The 17,003-nt window shown below is 39.7% G+C and overlaps 1 protein-coding gene across 7 annotated transcripts in view; it reads left to right on the top strand.

Annotated features, from left to right (window-relative positions):
- LOC117416930 (elongation of very long chain fatty acids protein 1-like) overlaps window positions 1–13,562 on the top strand; it is a 42,711-nt gene extending 29,149 nt beyond the window's left edge. For all 7 annotated transcript variants that reach the window (XM_059034975.1, XM_059034976.1, XM_059034977.1 and 4 more), the window contains 7 exons: window positions 5,758–5,861; window positions 6,249–6,439; window positions 7,250–7,330; window positions 7,736–7,792; window positions 8,642–8,747; window positions 10,996–11,132; window positions 11,402–13,562. In XM_059034975.1, coding sequence (XP_058890958.1) covers window positions 5,801–5,861; window positions 6,249–6,439; window positions 7,250–7,330; window positions 7,736–7,792; window positions 8,642–8,747; window positions 10,996–11,132; window positions 11,402–11,689 — 921 coding nt within the window. In that variant the 5' untranslated portion in view covers window positions 5,758–5,800 and the 3' untranslated portion in view covers window positions 11,690–13,562. The remainder of the gene's footprint in view (window positions 1–5,757; window positions 5,862–6,248; window positions 6,440–7,249; window positions 7,331–7,735; window positions 7,793–8,641; window positions 8,748–10,995; window positions 11,133–11,401) is intronic.
- Window positions 13,563–17,003: the final 3,441 nt, after the last annotated feature.

The raw sequence follows: 17,003 nt of genomic DNA, 5'->3' as shown, positions 1-17,003 counted from the left end.
ATAAACAGGTCTTTGTTTACTTCTCAATCTGTCTTTATTAATAAAGCATATAATTCAGGCTGTAGATTTATGGCACAGCATGAGTGAGGTCATTTCAGCATCCATGGACCTGGCACCTCTTAATTGTACTTTTCTGTACAGGATATGTCCTCGCTGTCAGAGCAGTTTCATTCCCGTTCAGTATTTATGCGGTGGCCAATTAGCCACTGCAGACAAAGGGAATTCTGAAGGTAGCAGAGCTGGGCCTGTGTAGCTTAATGGTTAGAGTTCTGAACTGGAGTAGAGCTCTGAGATGTAGTGTCAATGGTTTTGGACTGTAGTGGGTTTGGTAGCTCAATACTGATCTGTAGTGGTTCAGGTACCCTTATCTTGCAAGTGCTAGACTGGGTTGTAAGCAAGAGTGGGTTTGAATGTTGGTTCTCCCTTTAGTTATGATTATAAGTCTAGACTCGAGCCATGGGTTGCTGTATATGAGCGGCAGTGTGTTTGAGAATTTTGATACATTTATCTCTTTTATTCTTGAGACAAGGTGCCTTTTTATCGTTGGTTTTTGATAGAAAAATATCAACTTCCATTTAAATATAAACCGGCACTGATGAATGGAAAAGAGTAATACAACACTGCATAAGAAATTGTCAACCACACCTGGAGACAATGTTTTGTCTCAAGTTCTTTGTGACCGTCTATTTAAATATTGTTACACAGCAAGTTTTTCAGGCTTGGCAACAATTCAGCTGGCTTGATTTACTACTGGAGTCCAGTTTGAAAAACAAGGCCGGCAAATCCATTGATCCAGCTCAGCTAGGGTGGGTGTGTGAACTTTGCACTCAGTCAGGTAGTCAAGTAAAACAGCCACTTTCAAGGCAGCTGAGACCACAGGCATGCCTCCTGTTCTGCAGTGTTTGTGTAACAAAGGCTGGGTTTATAATGGCCTGAGGCGTTGCCTTCATAACTCGTGTAACCTCTGGCCTATATAACGTTGCGCTCTGGGATGACATGTGTGTGTGTGTGTGTGGCTCTGTCTGTTTTTGTGTGTCGCACTTCCTCAAAGTAATCTGAAGAATTTTAAGTATGAGGCAGCACTGGCATGTGGTATTATCAGTGGGCAATTCATCCGTTTTATACGCATCATTTGTAGGGGAAACTGTTGCTTATTAGGAGTACAATATGTTTGTTTTCAGTAGCTGTCTAGAAATCGGCGGGTAGATAGAACAGTTGAAAAGGAGTAAAGCAACCCAGGGACAAGTTTGAAAGCAAGACTCCAGTCAGTAGCAGAGGAGTAAAAGATTGGGTTAATAATAACATTTTAATTGCACTAGATTGCTGGTAAACTTGGAGAACAGTGGAAAAAGGATAGTGCAGCTCTGATTCTAAAAACAGGAAAGATGTATTGTATCAGGCTGAAGATTAACTAATGATTTTGTTAGTAGACTATTGCTCTAATCAACTGGGTGTGTACTATTCAATGCAGCCCCATAGCTGAGATGTTAATTCAGAACTTTTCCTTAAACCCAAGGCAGATATTTTTAAATGTATTCTGGTCATTATAGCAACAGTGGACCACCTTTTTTTAAGATCCTTTCCCTCCATGTAGGGCTGAGCTGCTGGGAGTGTGGAACCTCTAAACTGTTGACCCCACCTTGGAAAAAGCTATAAAAAGTGTTTGTTTTCCCCTGCTGAGATGTGACCGTTGCAACGTGGCAGTACCATCACCGTAGGTGATACCAGCTGATAGAGGCTACAGCACACAATAGGATTTGCCTTGTAATCATACCAGGTTGAACTCTGTCCCCTTGTATTTGGCAGCCATATACTCGAACCACTGAACGGAGTTACCTGTGCCATCCACAAAGCAATCTGCACTGAGCGACACACAAGGCAAGGCTGGTGCCAATGCTTAAAGAACGGCTTCAGAAGGCAATTACTAATTTTAAAGGATATACACATTTAGTAAATCTGATCTTAAAAGATCTGCTATTCAAATGATTGTTAGTTGAATTTTCTGGTTGCAAGAACTCATAGGAGACACAGTGACTGGAATGGAGTTTTATATCTGATACCTCCAGTGTGCTGTCCTGCATCAACAACCATCTCTTTCAGATACTAATCTACACTGGTACCTCCATAACAATGCATCTTGTTGTTTATAAGAACAAAAGTTGGGGTGGAAGAAAGATGTAGGCGAATAATATTTAATGGTTTTAATTTTGTACAGACAGTTGTTGCTGAAAAGGGTCATAGCTTAATAACCTGGTGTTATCTTTAACTGTGCTACTACATTAGTATTATTATTCAGACTTACTATTATTATTATTATTATTATTATTTATTTCTTAGCAGACGCCCTTATCCAGGGCGACTTACAATCATAAGCAAATACATTTCAAGTGTTACAATACAAGTAATACAATAAGAGCAAGAAATACAATAACTTTTGTTCAAGCAAAGTACAAGTGTGACAAACCACAATTCAATAATACAGCAGATAATAGTGATAGTTACATCAGGATATGATTAAATAGTGATAGTTACATCAGGATGTGATTAAATACAAAGTACTACAGGTTAAACACTTGGCAGATTACAGTATTCTGAATTACAGGGTTAAATGCAGTAAAATAGGGGGCAGATAAGAGCAAAATAAAGCATATTTAAATGAAGGGTGATAGTGTCCCAGGATACAAACAGAGGAGTTCTACAGGTGCTGTTTGAAGAGGTGAGTCTTAAGGAGGCGCTGGAATGTGGTCAGGGACTGGGCAGTCCTGACATCTGTAGGAAGGTCATTCCACCACTGCGGAGCAAGGGTGGAGAAGGAGCGGGCTCTGGAGGCAGGGGAGCGTAGCAGAGGTAGAGCTAGTCTTCTGGTGCAGGTGGAGCGGAGAGATCGAGTGGGGGTGTAGGGAGAGATGAGGGTCTGGAGGTAGCTGGGTGCAGTCTGGTCAAGGCATCTGTAGGCTAGTACAAGAGTCTTGAACTGGATGCGAGCGGTGATCGGGAGCCAGTGGAGCGAGCGGAGTAGTGGAGTAGCGTGGGCAAAGCGAGGCAGAGAGAACACCAGGCGGGCAGCCTAGACAGTGGGATAATGTTGTAATAATTGTTATGGTTATCTATATCAATAGCTTGAACTGCAAAGACTGTGTCATAAGAATTGGGGGTTTTCCAAGCATATCAAGGTTAATTTTTTATTAAACCAGAACTGATCTCCGGCGAGTACAGTATCTGTTCATGCCTTCAAATCTTCTCAGTAATGGTGAAGATTGGGCCAGCTGTACATCCAAGCCTGTTTGCATTTCCATGCTAAATGTTAGCCAGGCTGTCACCGCTCACCCACTTCCTCAGTCACCTGACTGGAAAAGGGACTTTGCTCCCTTCTCGTTCTCAAAAAAAAAAAAAAAAAAAAAAAAAAAAAAGTAAATGAATAAATGAAAGCATTATTTCCGGTGGCCTGTTCTTTTACAAGGGTTTGAAAAGCCTTGTGTCGGCACACGGTGGGTATTAGTGTAGAAAGTTAATCCATCATTGATCAGCGCAAGTGTTCCTAGCCAGGGCATAAATCTGAAATAAAAAATCATAATAAAAAAAAATACTAAAATAAAAAACGCCTGTCCCCAGTCAGAATGGTAACGGTGTTCTGCCGTACCTCTCAGTTTATTAATTGGAGGCTGAGTTCCATAATTACATAATGGACTTTTCATGTTTTTGTTCCCTTGGGAGGGAATGGCAAAGGCAGGCAGTTCTTTCTTTTTTTACATAAATGGGGTAGTATGAAGAAGCAATAATTTATCTGACTTTTATTTCCACAGTGTGTGTGTGTGGGGGGGGTGGTCCTATCCAGTTTTATATACTGTTTGGATAGGGTAGGTAAAACTACTTGCAAGTCAGGTAGACAAACTTTTCGACTAGTGTCTTCATCATAACGAATGTCATACTCCCTTACAGCTCTGATTATATTACTGAGACATGACACAGATTACAATCACTTTGACTGGGATGACTGTTAGTGAAAAGTGTCTGACTAACTGGTTTTATATATATATATATATATATATACAGTGCCTTGCAAAAGTATTCAGACCCCTGACCAATTCTCTCATATTACTGAATTACAAATGGTACATTGAAATTTTATTTTAAAATACTGAAACTCAAAATCAATTATTGTAAGGTGACATTGGTTTTATGTTGGGAAATATTTTTAAGAAAAATAAAAAACTGAAATATCTTGCTTGCATAAGTATTCAACCCCTGTGCTGTGGAAGCTCCCAGTTTACACCGATGAAAGAAATTGCCCTAAAGAGGACACAATTACCTTACCATTGGCCTCCACCTGTGAACCATTAAAGTTGCTGTCACATTTTCTGGATAAAAACCTCACTGTTGAAGGATCATTGGTCAGGCTGTGAATCTGAAGGAAAATGAAGACCAAAGAGCATTCTACAGAAGTTAGAGATAAAGTAATACAAATGCATAGATTAGGGAAAGGGTACAAAATAATATCCAAGTGTTTGGATATCCCAGTGAGCACAGTTGGATCAATAATCAGGAAGTGGAAGCCGCATCACACCACCCAGGCACTGCCAAGAAAAGGCCGTCCCTCAAAACAGCGCTCAAACAAGAAGGAGACTTGTAAGAGAAGCCACAGAGAGGCCAACAATCACTTTGAAGGAGCTACAGAGTTCAGTGGCTAGGAGTGGAGTAATGGTGCACCAGTCAACCATATCAAGAGCTCTGCATAACACTGGCCTGTATGGGAGGGTGGCAAGAAAGAAGCCATTACTCAAAAAGTACCATCTGAAAGCACGTCTGGAGTTTGCCAGAAAGCATGAGAGTGACCCAGCTGCGATGTGGGAAAAGGTTTTGTGGTCAGATGAGACCAAGATAGAGCTTTTTGGCCAAAACTCAAAGCGCTATGTGTGGCGCAAACATAACACTGCCCATGCCTCAAGACACACCATCCCTACAGTAAAGTATGGTGGTGGCAGCATCATGCTGTGGGGGTGCTTCTCATCAGCAGGGACTGGGCATCTTGTTAAAATTGAAGGAAGAATGGATGGAGCAAAATACAGGGAAATACTGCAAGAGAACCTGCTTCAGTCCGCTAAAAAACTGAAGCTTGGGAGGAAATTCACCTTTCAGCAGGACAATGATCCCAAGCACAAGGCCAAAGCAACATTGGAGTGGCTCAGGAACAAAAAGGTGAATGTCCTACAGTGGCCCAGTCAAAGTCCTGATCTCAATCCCATTGAGAATCTGTTGCACTATTTGAAAATTGTGGTCCACAAGCGTCGTCCAACCAACCTGAACAACCTGGAGCAAATCTGCCAAGAAGAATGGGCCAAAATCACTCCGACACTGTGTGCAAAGCTGGTACATACTTACCCCAAAAGACTTAAAGCTGTTATTGCAGTGAAAGGTGGCTCTACCAAATATTAATGTGTGGGGGTTGAATACTTATGCAAGCAAGATATTTCAGTTTTTTATTTTTCTTAAAAATATTTCCCAACATAAAACCAATGTCACTTTACAATAATTGATTTTGAGTTTCAGTGTTTTAAAATAAAATATCAAACAGAACGAAATTTCAATGTACCATTTGTAATTCAGTAATATGAGAGAATTGGTCAGGGGTCTAACTTGTCTTTTTACCTTAGATCAGCTCTCTTGTCTGAATGTACTTGGGATTGCCTAAGACATTGAAGGTTATAAGGGTTAGTTGTGGAAAGGTAATGGTTTTGGTTCTTTTTTTTTTATCCACAGGATTTGAAAGGTTTGTTTATCTGTAAGGAAAGAAAGAGGAAAGATGATAATGGAACTAGCAACGCGAGTTGCTCAACTCTACGAGGACGTCATGAAGCACTCGGGTGAGGGACACGCACCCATGTTGTGGTTAAAATATCTTGTTCACAAGTAGACCTTAGTCCTTAGACCTTAGTCTTCACATAACCAACCCTGATGTTAAAGGCTTCATTTATTCTGGAACTGTTTTGTGAAGGGTGTTAAAGATGGTGGCCTCCAGTGAATACCCAGTTTGCACTTCTAACCCAGATCTTTAGGCTGTGGATTTAATCCTAGTCACAACCACAAAAAAAAAATACCAAAAAAACTTTACATGCTCCAAACCTTTTTAGACCTGGTACAATGTGGACACCAGATTTATTTCATGTTAGTTTAGGATATTTCTGTTTGTTCTTCAGTAGTCGCCTCGGTGACAGTAGCGGGCACTCTGACACACTGTTTGTGCTCCTCAGACCCCCGGCTAAATGTCTACCCGATGATGCAGAGCCCAACCCTCATGACGAGTATCCTGGTGGGCTACGTCATCTTCGTGCTGAAAGTGGGACCCCGCTTCATGGCCAACAGGAAGCCCTACGACCTCAAGGGGGTCATGGTTGTTTACAACTTCTTCTTAGTTGCCTTCTCCATCTTCATAGTGTATGAGGTAAGGGAGTCTCCTGCAAGCATTAGAACTGTGAGGTTTACTAAAAATAGTCAGTTGCGATTGTCAGAATGATTTGCTTTATTTGAGATTTGCTTTATTTGTGTGACTGGTGGAAACTTGTGGGAGGAAGTTTAGGTTTGAAAGTGGTTGAGATAAAGGTGTTCTATGCTATTCTGTTTTACAGTAGTTTAAAAAATATTTTTTATTTTTGTATTGTGCTGGTACAACACAGCAGAAAAGAGTGCAAAGCATTTGATCTAGATTTAAATCCACCACAGACTGGCCAAACTGAAACTGCAGAGCTCATTTATAACACTACCTGAAGCCACAACATCTTTATTTCTTCTTTTAAAATGGCCTCACTGTTTAAGCTGCAGTCTGTGGTTAACAGAGTACCATTGTGTGACTTCAACCTTTTTCTAATGCAAATCTCACCCTGGCAGAAGGGGCTGGTGGCTGTTCTCAGCTGCCACAGGTGCTGTGGAAGGGAAGGCATTAAGATGACACAGTTCAGCAAACACAGTGGTGCTCTCAGCTATTGCATTCTGTGGCTGAGCTGTTTAACTCCCACATACTCCCTCTTTGTAACCAGGTCCCTGTTAAGCCCTCTGTATGTTGGTCCCTATCTGCGAGGACAAGCTCCCTGCATAACTGTCTGGGTGTTCTATACCAGTGCTTCTCGAATGCAGCCACTGTACTTTCAAGATACTTTGTTCCAAGCGTGTCATTTACCAGTCACATAGCATGCACTTTAAAGTCTCTAAGTAACTGTTCTCATCTTTTTTTTTTGTCTTTGTTTTTTGTTTGCAGTTCCTTATGTCTGGCTGGGCAACAGACTACACCTGGAAGTGCGACCCTGTGGATTTCTCAAACAGCCCACAAGGCCTCCGAGTAAGTTTTATTTGTTTATCAATAGCTTATAACACACAATCATAAGGTATACAGAAGTGTCAAAAATAAGGGTTTCATTGCTACTCATTTCTTTGTACTGTAGTACGTTTTTTGTATTCAAACTGGATTCTTTTCAACTTTACTGGAAAAGAATGCAAAAATAATGTCTACATTTATTATTATTATTATTATTATTATTATTATTATTATTATTATTATTATTATTATTATTATAAATACATTTCCAAAATGACTGCCAAAAATAATGAAGGCCACTTACCTTTACCATGGTATAATAACCATAGTGAGTGTTTTACTGTGGGGGAAGTATTGTGCCCATTCTGTAACTCCCCTATGCTGGAGGGAGACATTCCTAACATGACCATCTTTATATTCTCCCCCCAGATGGTTCGAGTAGCCTGGTTCTTCTTGTTCTCCAAATTCATTGAGCTGCTGGACACAGTGAGTCTCTTCTCTTGTACTTTTTATCTCTGTTTGATTGCTTTTTTAAAGAGACGCAGCTGGAGGAGAAACCATTTATCAGGTTTTTATTTTTACAGTGTATTGTAAACCACATCAAGATGGGACAAGATAACTGCTTTAATACATTTTCATTAATCTTTAAGATGCAGAGAACAGTCATTTGTGGCAGGGCTCAGTTAGGAAGATTGAGAACAAGGCATGTCTGGCATTTCTATAGGGAGGCTGACAAATGCACCCCTATAGGTATTGCGCACCCCACAGTTAATACTGCCCATAAAGTGTGATCACCTTCTTGGGCTATTGTGCTGCCTCAGGTTGTGGGATAACTGGAGCACCCCATTTCATAAAATATAATGTTTGGGGGAAGTGTCTTGTATATGTACTGTAATTTATATAAAGCTTTGAAGAATACGAATGCTTTCATCATTTTATGTATAGAACCAGACAGTTTGATGGTGTGAATGAAATATTCTCAAGTAATTTCTCAAAAAAACAAAGTTACAAATTTATAAAGTCTTTGGTGTCCAAAAATCTGTGTTGCTTTATTTCTTTTGGGTAGATCTTTAAATGAACAGTTCCGTAGATTTCTGTGACAGACATGCCCACTGTATTCCAGGCTACACAACTACAATACCAAATAGCAGTAACTGCAACTCCAGAGCAGAGCAGCAGCATCAGAAGGCATATTCACGAGGGCCTGTGGAAAGCCATTAGAGTAAATCACAGGCGGATTGGCTGGCTGTCGAAAGCTGATTTTACGGGGCCTCTCCAGACATCAGCATGATGTAGATTGGCTGGTGCTGACTTTAGGTGTTTGCTTCTTCACAGGTGTTTTTTGTGTTGAGAAAGAAGAACGGCCAGGTCACATTCCTCCATGTTTTCCATCACTCAGTCATGCCCTGGACGTGGTGGTGGGGGGTCAAGTTCGGACCAGGTATGCTACCCTTTTAGGACCTTTTGAAGGGCTTTACAGGGTCCAGAATTGTGGGTAGTGTATCTTGACACTAAGTAACTATATAGAAACCGATGGTAGGCAAATCGATAGTTGAATATGCTTAAAAAGTCACACACAAAGTTTTAATGGGAGTTATGTTTCCTAGACTACTTTAAGGTTTAGTCGCTTGGGAGTTTTTCTTTCTTTGACCTCTACACTGCATTTCTGAGTTCAAATAACTTGACCTGCTTTTGTCATGGACTCACCCAGCTGTATAAATGTAAACAACACCCCACAGGAAATAAGATGTTGTTATCCTAGTAAGAGAATACAAACAACGGCAACACTAGAATGCTAATTCCTACTTTCTCACTGAGTCTCAGAGACGCATCCTTACATTTTGATGGACTTAATTAATGTATTAATATATTTATTTGAAGTTGTTGTTTTCAATGAATTGTAGAAATGGAATAGAACTTCATTGGAATTGATTTTATATATATATATATATATATATATATATATATGTATATATGTGTGTGTGTGTGTGTGTGTGTATATGTGTATATATATATATATATATATATATATATATATATATATATATATATATATAATATATACACATTTATACACACACACAAAGTATTTTAGTCAATAAAATATTTGATATATTTGAAGATGTATCTGTATGACCTCAAGGTTTGCTAGTGAAAGCATCTCCCCGCTACACTTCCACTCTCTGTTCCAGCCTGGTGGATTCAAAGTGTTAATTTCCAACAGCAGCAGTGTCCACCTATTCCTTAGTAGAGATGATTCATTTCCATCTAGCATGTTGACGTGCTCTGGTGGGCCACAGGATTACCAAATCTGTTGATCATGTTTTCCCTAACATGTTGATCAGGTTGTTCTGCTTCTGTTTTTCCAACAATGCTTTGTTTCCTGTACTGCACGCCATGGTTGCTGTAATGAACAGAGTCATTGTTCCTTACACAACTTGGTAAGGGAGGTGGATGCAGTAGGCTTTGCAGATTCATCACATTTTAATGCTGTTGCTTGATGATAATGTTCACGTATTTAAACTTGAATAAAGATTTTGGTTAATTTATTGATATTTCATGTGAGCAACAGAGTACTGTAAAGTGGTCTGTACAGTACACCGTCGCCATAACAAACCTGTTGGGGTCCAATCGTTATATCGAGGGGTTCATTATAGCGAAAGGACAATCAAAATGAAGGATAAACTGTTGGTGTAAGTTAATGAGATGAGATTGTGAATAAAAGTAGAATTACACGTACCGGTTCGTTTCATGTATGCAGTGCTCTACGTTTGCTTTATCCAATTAGTTAAAGAATTAAAACGCAGTACAAAAAAAGCACAAAATCCCGAATTAAGGCTTCTATTCAAAATCAATCTGGCATGAATCGTTTCAAAGTGCACCAAATCTTAATCCAACATGCAAGAATCACAAACTGAGTTTTTATTCCAAATCAACCAGACATGACAAGTTAATCAAATCCTCAATATATTTTCGTTGTTTTATTTTATTTTTTTAAATCAATCTTGTTATGCCGCTATAGTTTCCAGCTTTGTTGCAACATAAAATGATTTTCGTTTCAGAGGCAGTTACACAGCGCACGTTTCTTATTAAGACAAAGGAGTTGACTTCACTGCGAGGTGGCATCCTGTGCGTACATACCGGGATGTTGACTTTCGTGTGTATATTGTAACAAAAATCCTTAACACTATAAGAACGAGCCTTCAGAGGATTCAAGGCCAAACTCAATCTTATTACACTAATAAATGATCAAAGACAATCTGCCAATTGTTAACTAACAATTAACAGAAACTAATATATTTTTTTAAGGACTCTCAGGGTGGAACTATTCTGTGTCTGTTTATTCGCGTCACTCTACTTCACAATAACAACAAACACTCCCCCTGTCACTGGTCTTTAGCCCCAGTTAGTCCCACTTCATCCCACTCCACGGCCAATCACCAGCAGCTTCTGTGGTCCGTGCCTGACGCCCATAGGCTGTTCGACCGATGTAAAACACAGCCCATCCTACTCCAAACGTTCCTGCACTTCACAGACCTCACATACATTACAATAGTATCTTTTTTTTGGCGAGGGTGTGCTGTACATATAAAAAAAAAAAAAAAGCCTAATCTCTAGTTAATTTTTTTTTTTACATATCTATATATATATATCTGTAATCTCTAGAGCCTGTGTGTTTTTGTCTCTAGGTGGAATAGGCTCCTTCCATGCCATGGTGAACTCAGTTGTCCACGTTATCATGTATTTCTATTACGGACTGTCAGCTGCTGGACCCAGATTCCAGAAGTACCTCTGGTGGAAGAAGTACATGACTGCAATCCAGCTTGTGAGTTCTCGATCAATCATCCCTTTCCACAATCTTTTTTTAATCTTTTATTTTCATATTGTAGTTTTCCATTTCTAAATGCTATTGACAGTAGGGAAAACAAATTGTTCAGCAAGCTAGTCATGCTAGTACTAAAAAACTAAAAAAATTGCTATGATGGCAAAGCTTTTGCTTGGAACTTGGGAGCTTGCATTCCTCCAATTGTATTTTCACTTTACTATCCATGCCAAGCTGACCTATGCTCTTTGTTCCTCTCTGCTGTGTCACAGGTCCAGTTTGTGCTTGTGTCCCTCCATGTCACTCAATACTACTTCATGGACAAGTGTGACTACCAGTTCCCTCTGTTCGTCCACCTGGTCTGGATATACGGAACCTTCTTCTTCATGCTCTTCTCCAACTTCTGGTACCAGTCGTACACCAAGGGCAAGCGGCTGCCCAAAACCCTGGACAAGGATGGTGGCAAGGGGGCCATCGTTGCCAACGGGAAGCATGTCGAAAATGGCCGCTCACATCTAGAGAATGGCAGTGCCCACAACGGGAAAATGAAGGCCAATTAACGGTCATTAAAATGGGAGGAAAACAAAACAAAATCAGGATGTATTTTTCATTTAACTTTTTTTTGTTTATTTTTTTTTTTATTCAAGAACTGTGCAACCACTGCAACGAAGGAGAAAAACATGGCCAGTAGACTCCAAAGTCAGTTTCTCTCCTGCCATAGGAAATCTGATCCGTGGCTACAGACTGCTGTACGTGAAGAGAAAAGTGTCCAATCACTGACAGTGTCTGTGCCACAAGGGTCAAAACTGCCTGTGTTAGCCACCCAAAGTATCCCCCTCACCCCTGTTCAAATATAGCAAGCAATGCACTCCTGTAGCTAAATCTAGTTATCTTTAACAGTGATGTACAGGTAGTCATAAAAACTTGAATACAACTATAAATAAAGTATATAAGCCAGAACTACAGTGTAAAATGGATTGAGACCAAATAATAGTTAAATACAGTAGGGAAAAAAAAGATTTTAAAGAGAAAGGCATTGACATTATAGGAAAGTTGAAAAAGGAAAGAGAAAAAAATTCTATTTCAAGTAATCCGTAGGAAGATTAGTGGACTGACGTGTCTCAGCATTTATTGCAGATGTCTCCTTTTAAATAGGTCTACCAACCAAAGCCCTCAACTAATGCTAAACTTTTGGTGTTTCTGCTTTTTTTTTTGTCTTTTTATTAGCTCATATTTCTTTTTATTTCACTAAGCTGCCTCACCTATGATTCTCTAGTGGTGTTCCTGAATACATACATACATACATACGTACATTCATTCATTCCATTCATTCATTCATACATACATACATACATACATACATATATAAAGTCACTTTGTTTATAATGCACTAACCCTCACATGGGCATGGTTGGGTTACAAGGTCTAGGGAAGCCCAGTTTATATCTAGCACAGGCAGTTTCAATTCCCCCTGTTGGTCTGCTACTCAAACATTTATTTGTGCCATGATTATTCCATTGTGTTGTGGCTTTTATTTATTTATTTTATTAACCTATTTGTGGAACAAAGAAACCCCCGGTTAACCAGCTGTCATGTTTATTACACTCCCAGTGTGCGCAACCCCCTTGAGAGGTTATTAGGTTCTTTTATTAACGTAATCGCGTTTCTCGGCTGACAGCCCAGTGTTTTCCAGTTTTGTGAAATTAGTTTCAGCTGATGTTCTTCAAACCATCAGCACTGAAAAGAGCTGCTGAGTGCCTTTATCAGTAGAGCAGGGGAGTGACCTGCATCTGTCCCACCCTCAGGGTTGAGGCTCGCTGGCTGAGCGGCACTTCCTTTGCCATGGCTAAACTGGCACTGTTCTGTTGATAAGCGGCTTCAAGTCTGCCTAACTGTCAGTGTGCAGCCACTCAACAGTGTAGCAGCTGTCTGTGGATAGACTTTATGCTTCAGTGTTAACAGCTTCCTCACGTGAGCACTAAGATAAAGACAATCTAGCTTTATGGGTGCTAATAAAGTATACTACAGTAGTGGATTTGAAGATTGAAGGGACTCTGCTGAACAGCTTATGGTTGGAGAGCTGCAGGGTTTTGAAGTCAAATTGTTCACCCAGCCGGTTACAGTGAAGCTGAAATCATGAAGATCACAGTTGCACTATTGGCATGTTGCATCTGGATTGTTGATGTCCTGACGCCCTTCTAACCTCCCAGATTTTGGTAATTACATCCCCCTACCTACCTGGTTCTAGTGACTTAAGTCAAGTGAAAATCTCCTAACAATGCCCAAGTTGATCAAGTTAAATGTTAAAATATATAAAGGCTGGAAAGAAAGAACTGTTGTCTGTAGAAGAGTTTGATTGCATTCTCGCTCTTCCTTGTTTTTCTGAAATAATAAAAAATATATATAATTAAAAAAGAAAAAGGTTTTGTATAACGGCCGAGTGTGTTCTTTAAATTGACGCATTTCCTCACACAGGCTTCTTCAGGATCTGCCACCTGGGAAAGAATAATTACTGTTGGTGTGCACTGGCAGAATCTGAAAGAATCAAAATAAGCAAAACCATGCAAGCAGTTTTTGTGATCTTTATTATTATTTAAAAACTTGGGGGCTCCCGAGCGGCACATCCAGTAAAGGCACTCCACATGGAATTCAGGAGATCGTCGGTTCAGGTCCAGGCTATTCCACTGCCGGCCGTGGACGGGAGTTCGCAGGGGGAGGCGCACAATTGGCCGAGTGCCACCCGGGGTGGGGAGGGCTTAGGTTAGCCGGGTGTCCTCGGCTCACCGCGCGCCAGCAAGCCCTGTAGACTGCCCGGGCGCCTGTGGGCCTGCCTTCAAGCGGCCCAGAGCTGCATCCGACGCTGTAGCTCTGAAGGTAGCTGCATGGCAGGCCTGCAGAGTGAAAAAGAAGTGGACGGCTGACAGCACATGTTTCGGAGGACTCGTGTGCTCGTCTTCATCTCTCCCGAGTCAGCGCAGGGTTGTAGCTGTGAGCGTGGCTTAAAAAATAAATTGGGAAATTGGGGAGAAAATGGGGTAAAAAGCAATTGGTGATTCCAAATTTTAAGTTAAATGACTTTGGTAACATTCCCTCATCTGATAAATGCTGGGCATAATATCAAATGATTTGGTAACAGTACATATTCTTTTTACTACAGATTATAATTTTCTTTGACCAAGGCACCTGAAGTGAATGTTATTAACTGAGATTGCAAGTGCTTCTTTGGAGTTGAGGAGGCACTTTTGATAATGTATGGAACAGTGCATATATTACAATCACTCAAATATTGTGCTTTTATTTATTTTTTCAGTCCTTTTTAAGGTGCTTTGGTTATGAGTTTTGGAGTTTGCTCTTCAGTTAGGGTTACATGCCACATACATGAACAGGGTGATTAGATTGAAAACTCAATGATATGGTGCGTTGATGTGGTACACCTACTTTCTAATCACCCTGTTTCTAAATTCTATATCAGCCCAAGTGTCTTTTTATTAGTAAGCACCAGCACCATTAGGTGCACGTCAGTGAATTGTCAACAAAACTAAAGGAAACGTACAATATCACTAGATGGTAGTAGAATGATTTCATGGTGTTTGTAAAGTAAGGAAATTGTTAAAAAAACAACTTGAAATTTAAAGGTACTTGCAAGACCCCAATCATACTGTCCTACGTTTCCAAGGCAGGAAGGACACTGATTGCATCATTCCTTTTGGGTTTATAAACACATCTTGAAAAGAAAAATGTAAACCTGCAACATGTATTATGAGTCTCTACACCATCATTTGGACTACGTTATTGCCCAAAATATAAACATATAATAGTTTTACCTTTTTCAATTTTGTTTACACTAATAAAAATAAGAGACAATTTTATAAGTAGTACACAAATATATACATTTGGGGTACTTTTAGTGTTATTATTTGTTTATTTAACAGACACCTTTATCCAAGGCAACTTACAGAGACTAGGGTGTGTGAACAGTGCATCAGCTGCAGAGTCACTTACAACATCATCTCACCCAAAAGACAGAGCACAAGGAGGTTAAGTGATTTGTTCAAGGTCCCACAGTGAGTGAGCTGGGATTTGAACCAGGGACCTCCTGGTTACAAGCCATTTTCCTTAACCACTGGACCACACAGCCTCCTACATGACAAAGCATGGAAGTAAAAAATAACGGGCAGCAGTGTGGAGTAGTGGTTAGGGCTCTGGACTCGACCGGAGGGTCGTAGGTTCAATCCCAGCTGGGGAACATTGCTGTTGTACCCTTGAGCAAGGTACTTTACCTAGATTGCTCCAGTAAAAACCCAACTGTATAAATAGGTAATAGCATGTAAAAATAATGTATAAAAAAAAATGATGTGATAACTTTTGTGGTAACAATTGTAAGTCATCCTGGATAAGGATGTCTGCTAAGAAATAAATAATAATAACCCCCTGGTGCCTTCTATTTACAAGGTGCTAAAGTAAAATCCAACCAGTTAGTTAAAAAGAACATTGCTGTTGTACCCTTGAGCAAGGTACTTTACCTAGATTGCTCCAGTAAAAACCCAACTGTATAAATAGGTAATAGCATGTAAAAATAATGTATAAAAAAAAATGATGTGATAACTTTTGTGGTAACAATTGTAAGTCATCCTGGATAAGGATGTCTGCTAAGAAATAAATAATAATAACCCCCTGGTGCCTTCTATTTACAAGGTGCTAAAGTAAAATCCAACCAGTTAGTTAAAAAGAATTAAATCATTAAATATAAGGGATATCATTATATTTTTTAGAGTAGACGGAAGTTGGAAATGGAGTACAAAGCAAAAAATGACCTTAAAAAACAATTGTCCCTAACAGAACTTTATTTTCAACAAAAAACATGTCACAACAACCTCATGTTTCCTAATAAACAAATAAAAGCACATGTACATATCTAAGTTTGACATACAGTCAGGTACTTTTATTAACCCCAGTAGTGGATAGTTTAAGTCTAACAAAGGTGGAAATTTGTTTTTCAACTGTTAGATTAACAAAAGGCTCTTGTTAATCTAACAGAGCTCTGCAGCCTGGAGAGTCGAGAGCTACCGAGTTTGCTGGCCAGGGAATGGCATGCTGATCTGTAGTAAGCCTGCACTCTCAAGCTCTGTCTGTTTGTGAATAAACAATGCTGAGTGGGCTGCACAGTCCCATAACTTTCATACCAAATACTTGAAGGAACACAAAGGCCAGTGTTGCTGTGAGCAAAGGAGCAACAAAGGACATGTTATTGTTACAGCTTGGAAAACAATACTCAATTTAAATCAACAACCCACTACCGGTTGGCACTTTATAATCTTGTAATTTTGGGCACTGAAAATAGACACACACACTTCCAAGTACACCTGTTGCTGTACGGGTAGGTTCCAACCCACACAGGTTTTGATTCCAATGTTTTCTCTTGTGAGGTTATATAAAAAAAATATATATTCTTATTGCCTGAAAATATCTTGGCACTCCAGCATAATAAAACTATAAATAAAGTATACATTAACATAGCCTCATGTGTTGCAATACAGTTTTTCCCCTTCATAATGCTATAGTCTGGGAGTCATAGTTATAAAACACTGCTATTTGTTGTCTGCCTTACAAAATGTGAATGAAAGTGCTAGAGGAATAGTAATCAAGGCAAACGGGAGCCACATTGTATTTTCTGGTTTTAGACAAACACCTCTCCCTGTCAAAAGAAATCATTTGCAAAGTTGTCCATTTCTACAGTATTTTATATATGCACCAGGCCATTTCTGCTTAAAAAAAGAAATAGATTACCAGCACTTAAAATAGGTCAGAATTTAGTCATTGCTGACACCTAATGGTAAGACTCCTTATCTGCAACACTACTACAGTGGGTTCTGA

Source organism: Acipenser ruthenus, chromosome 12 (assembly GCF_902713425.1).
Source record: "Acipenser ruthenus chromosome 12, fAciRut3.2 maternal haplotype, whole genome shotgun sequence".
NCBI lineage: Eukaryota > Metazoa > Chordata > Actinopteri > Acipenseriformes > Acipenseridae > Acipenser > Acipenser ruthenus.
This window is presented reverse-complemented; position numbering and strand designations above follow the sequence as displayed.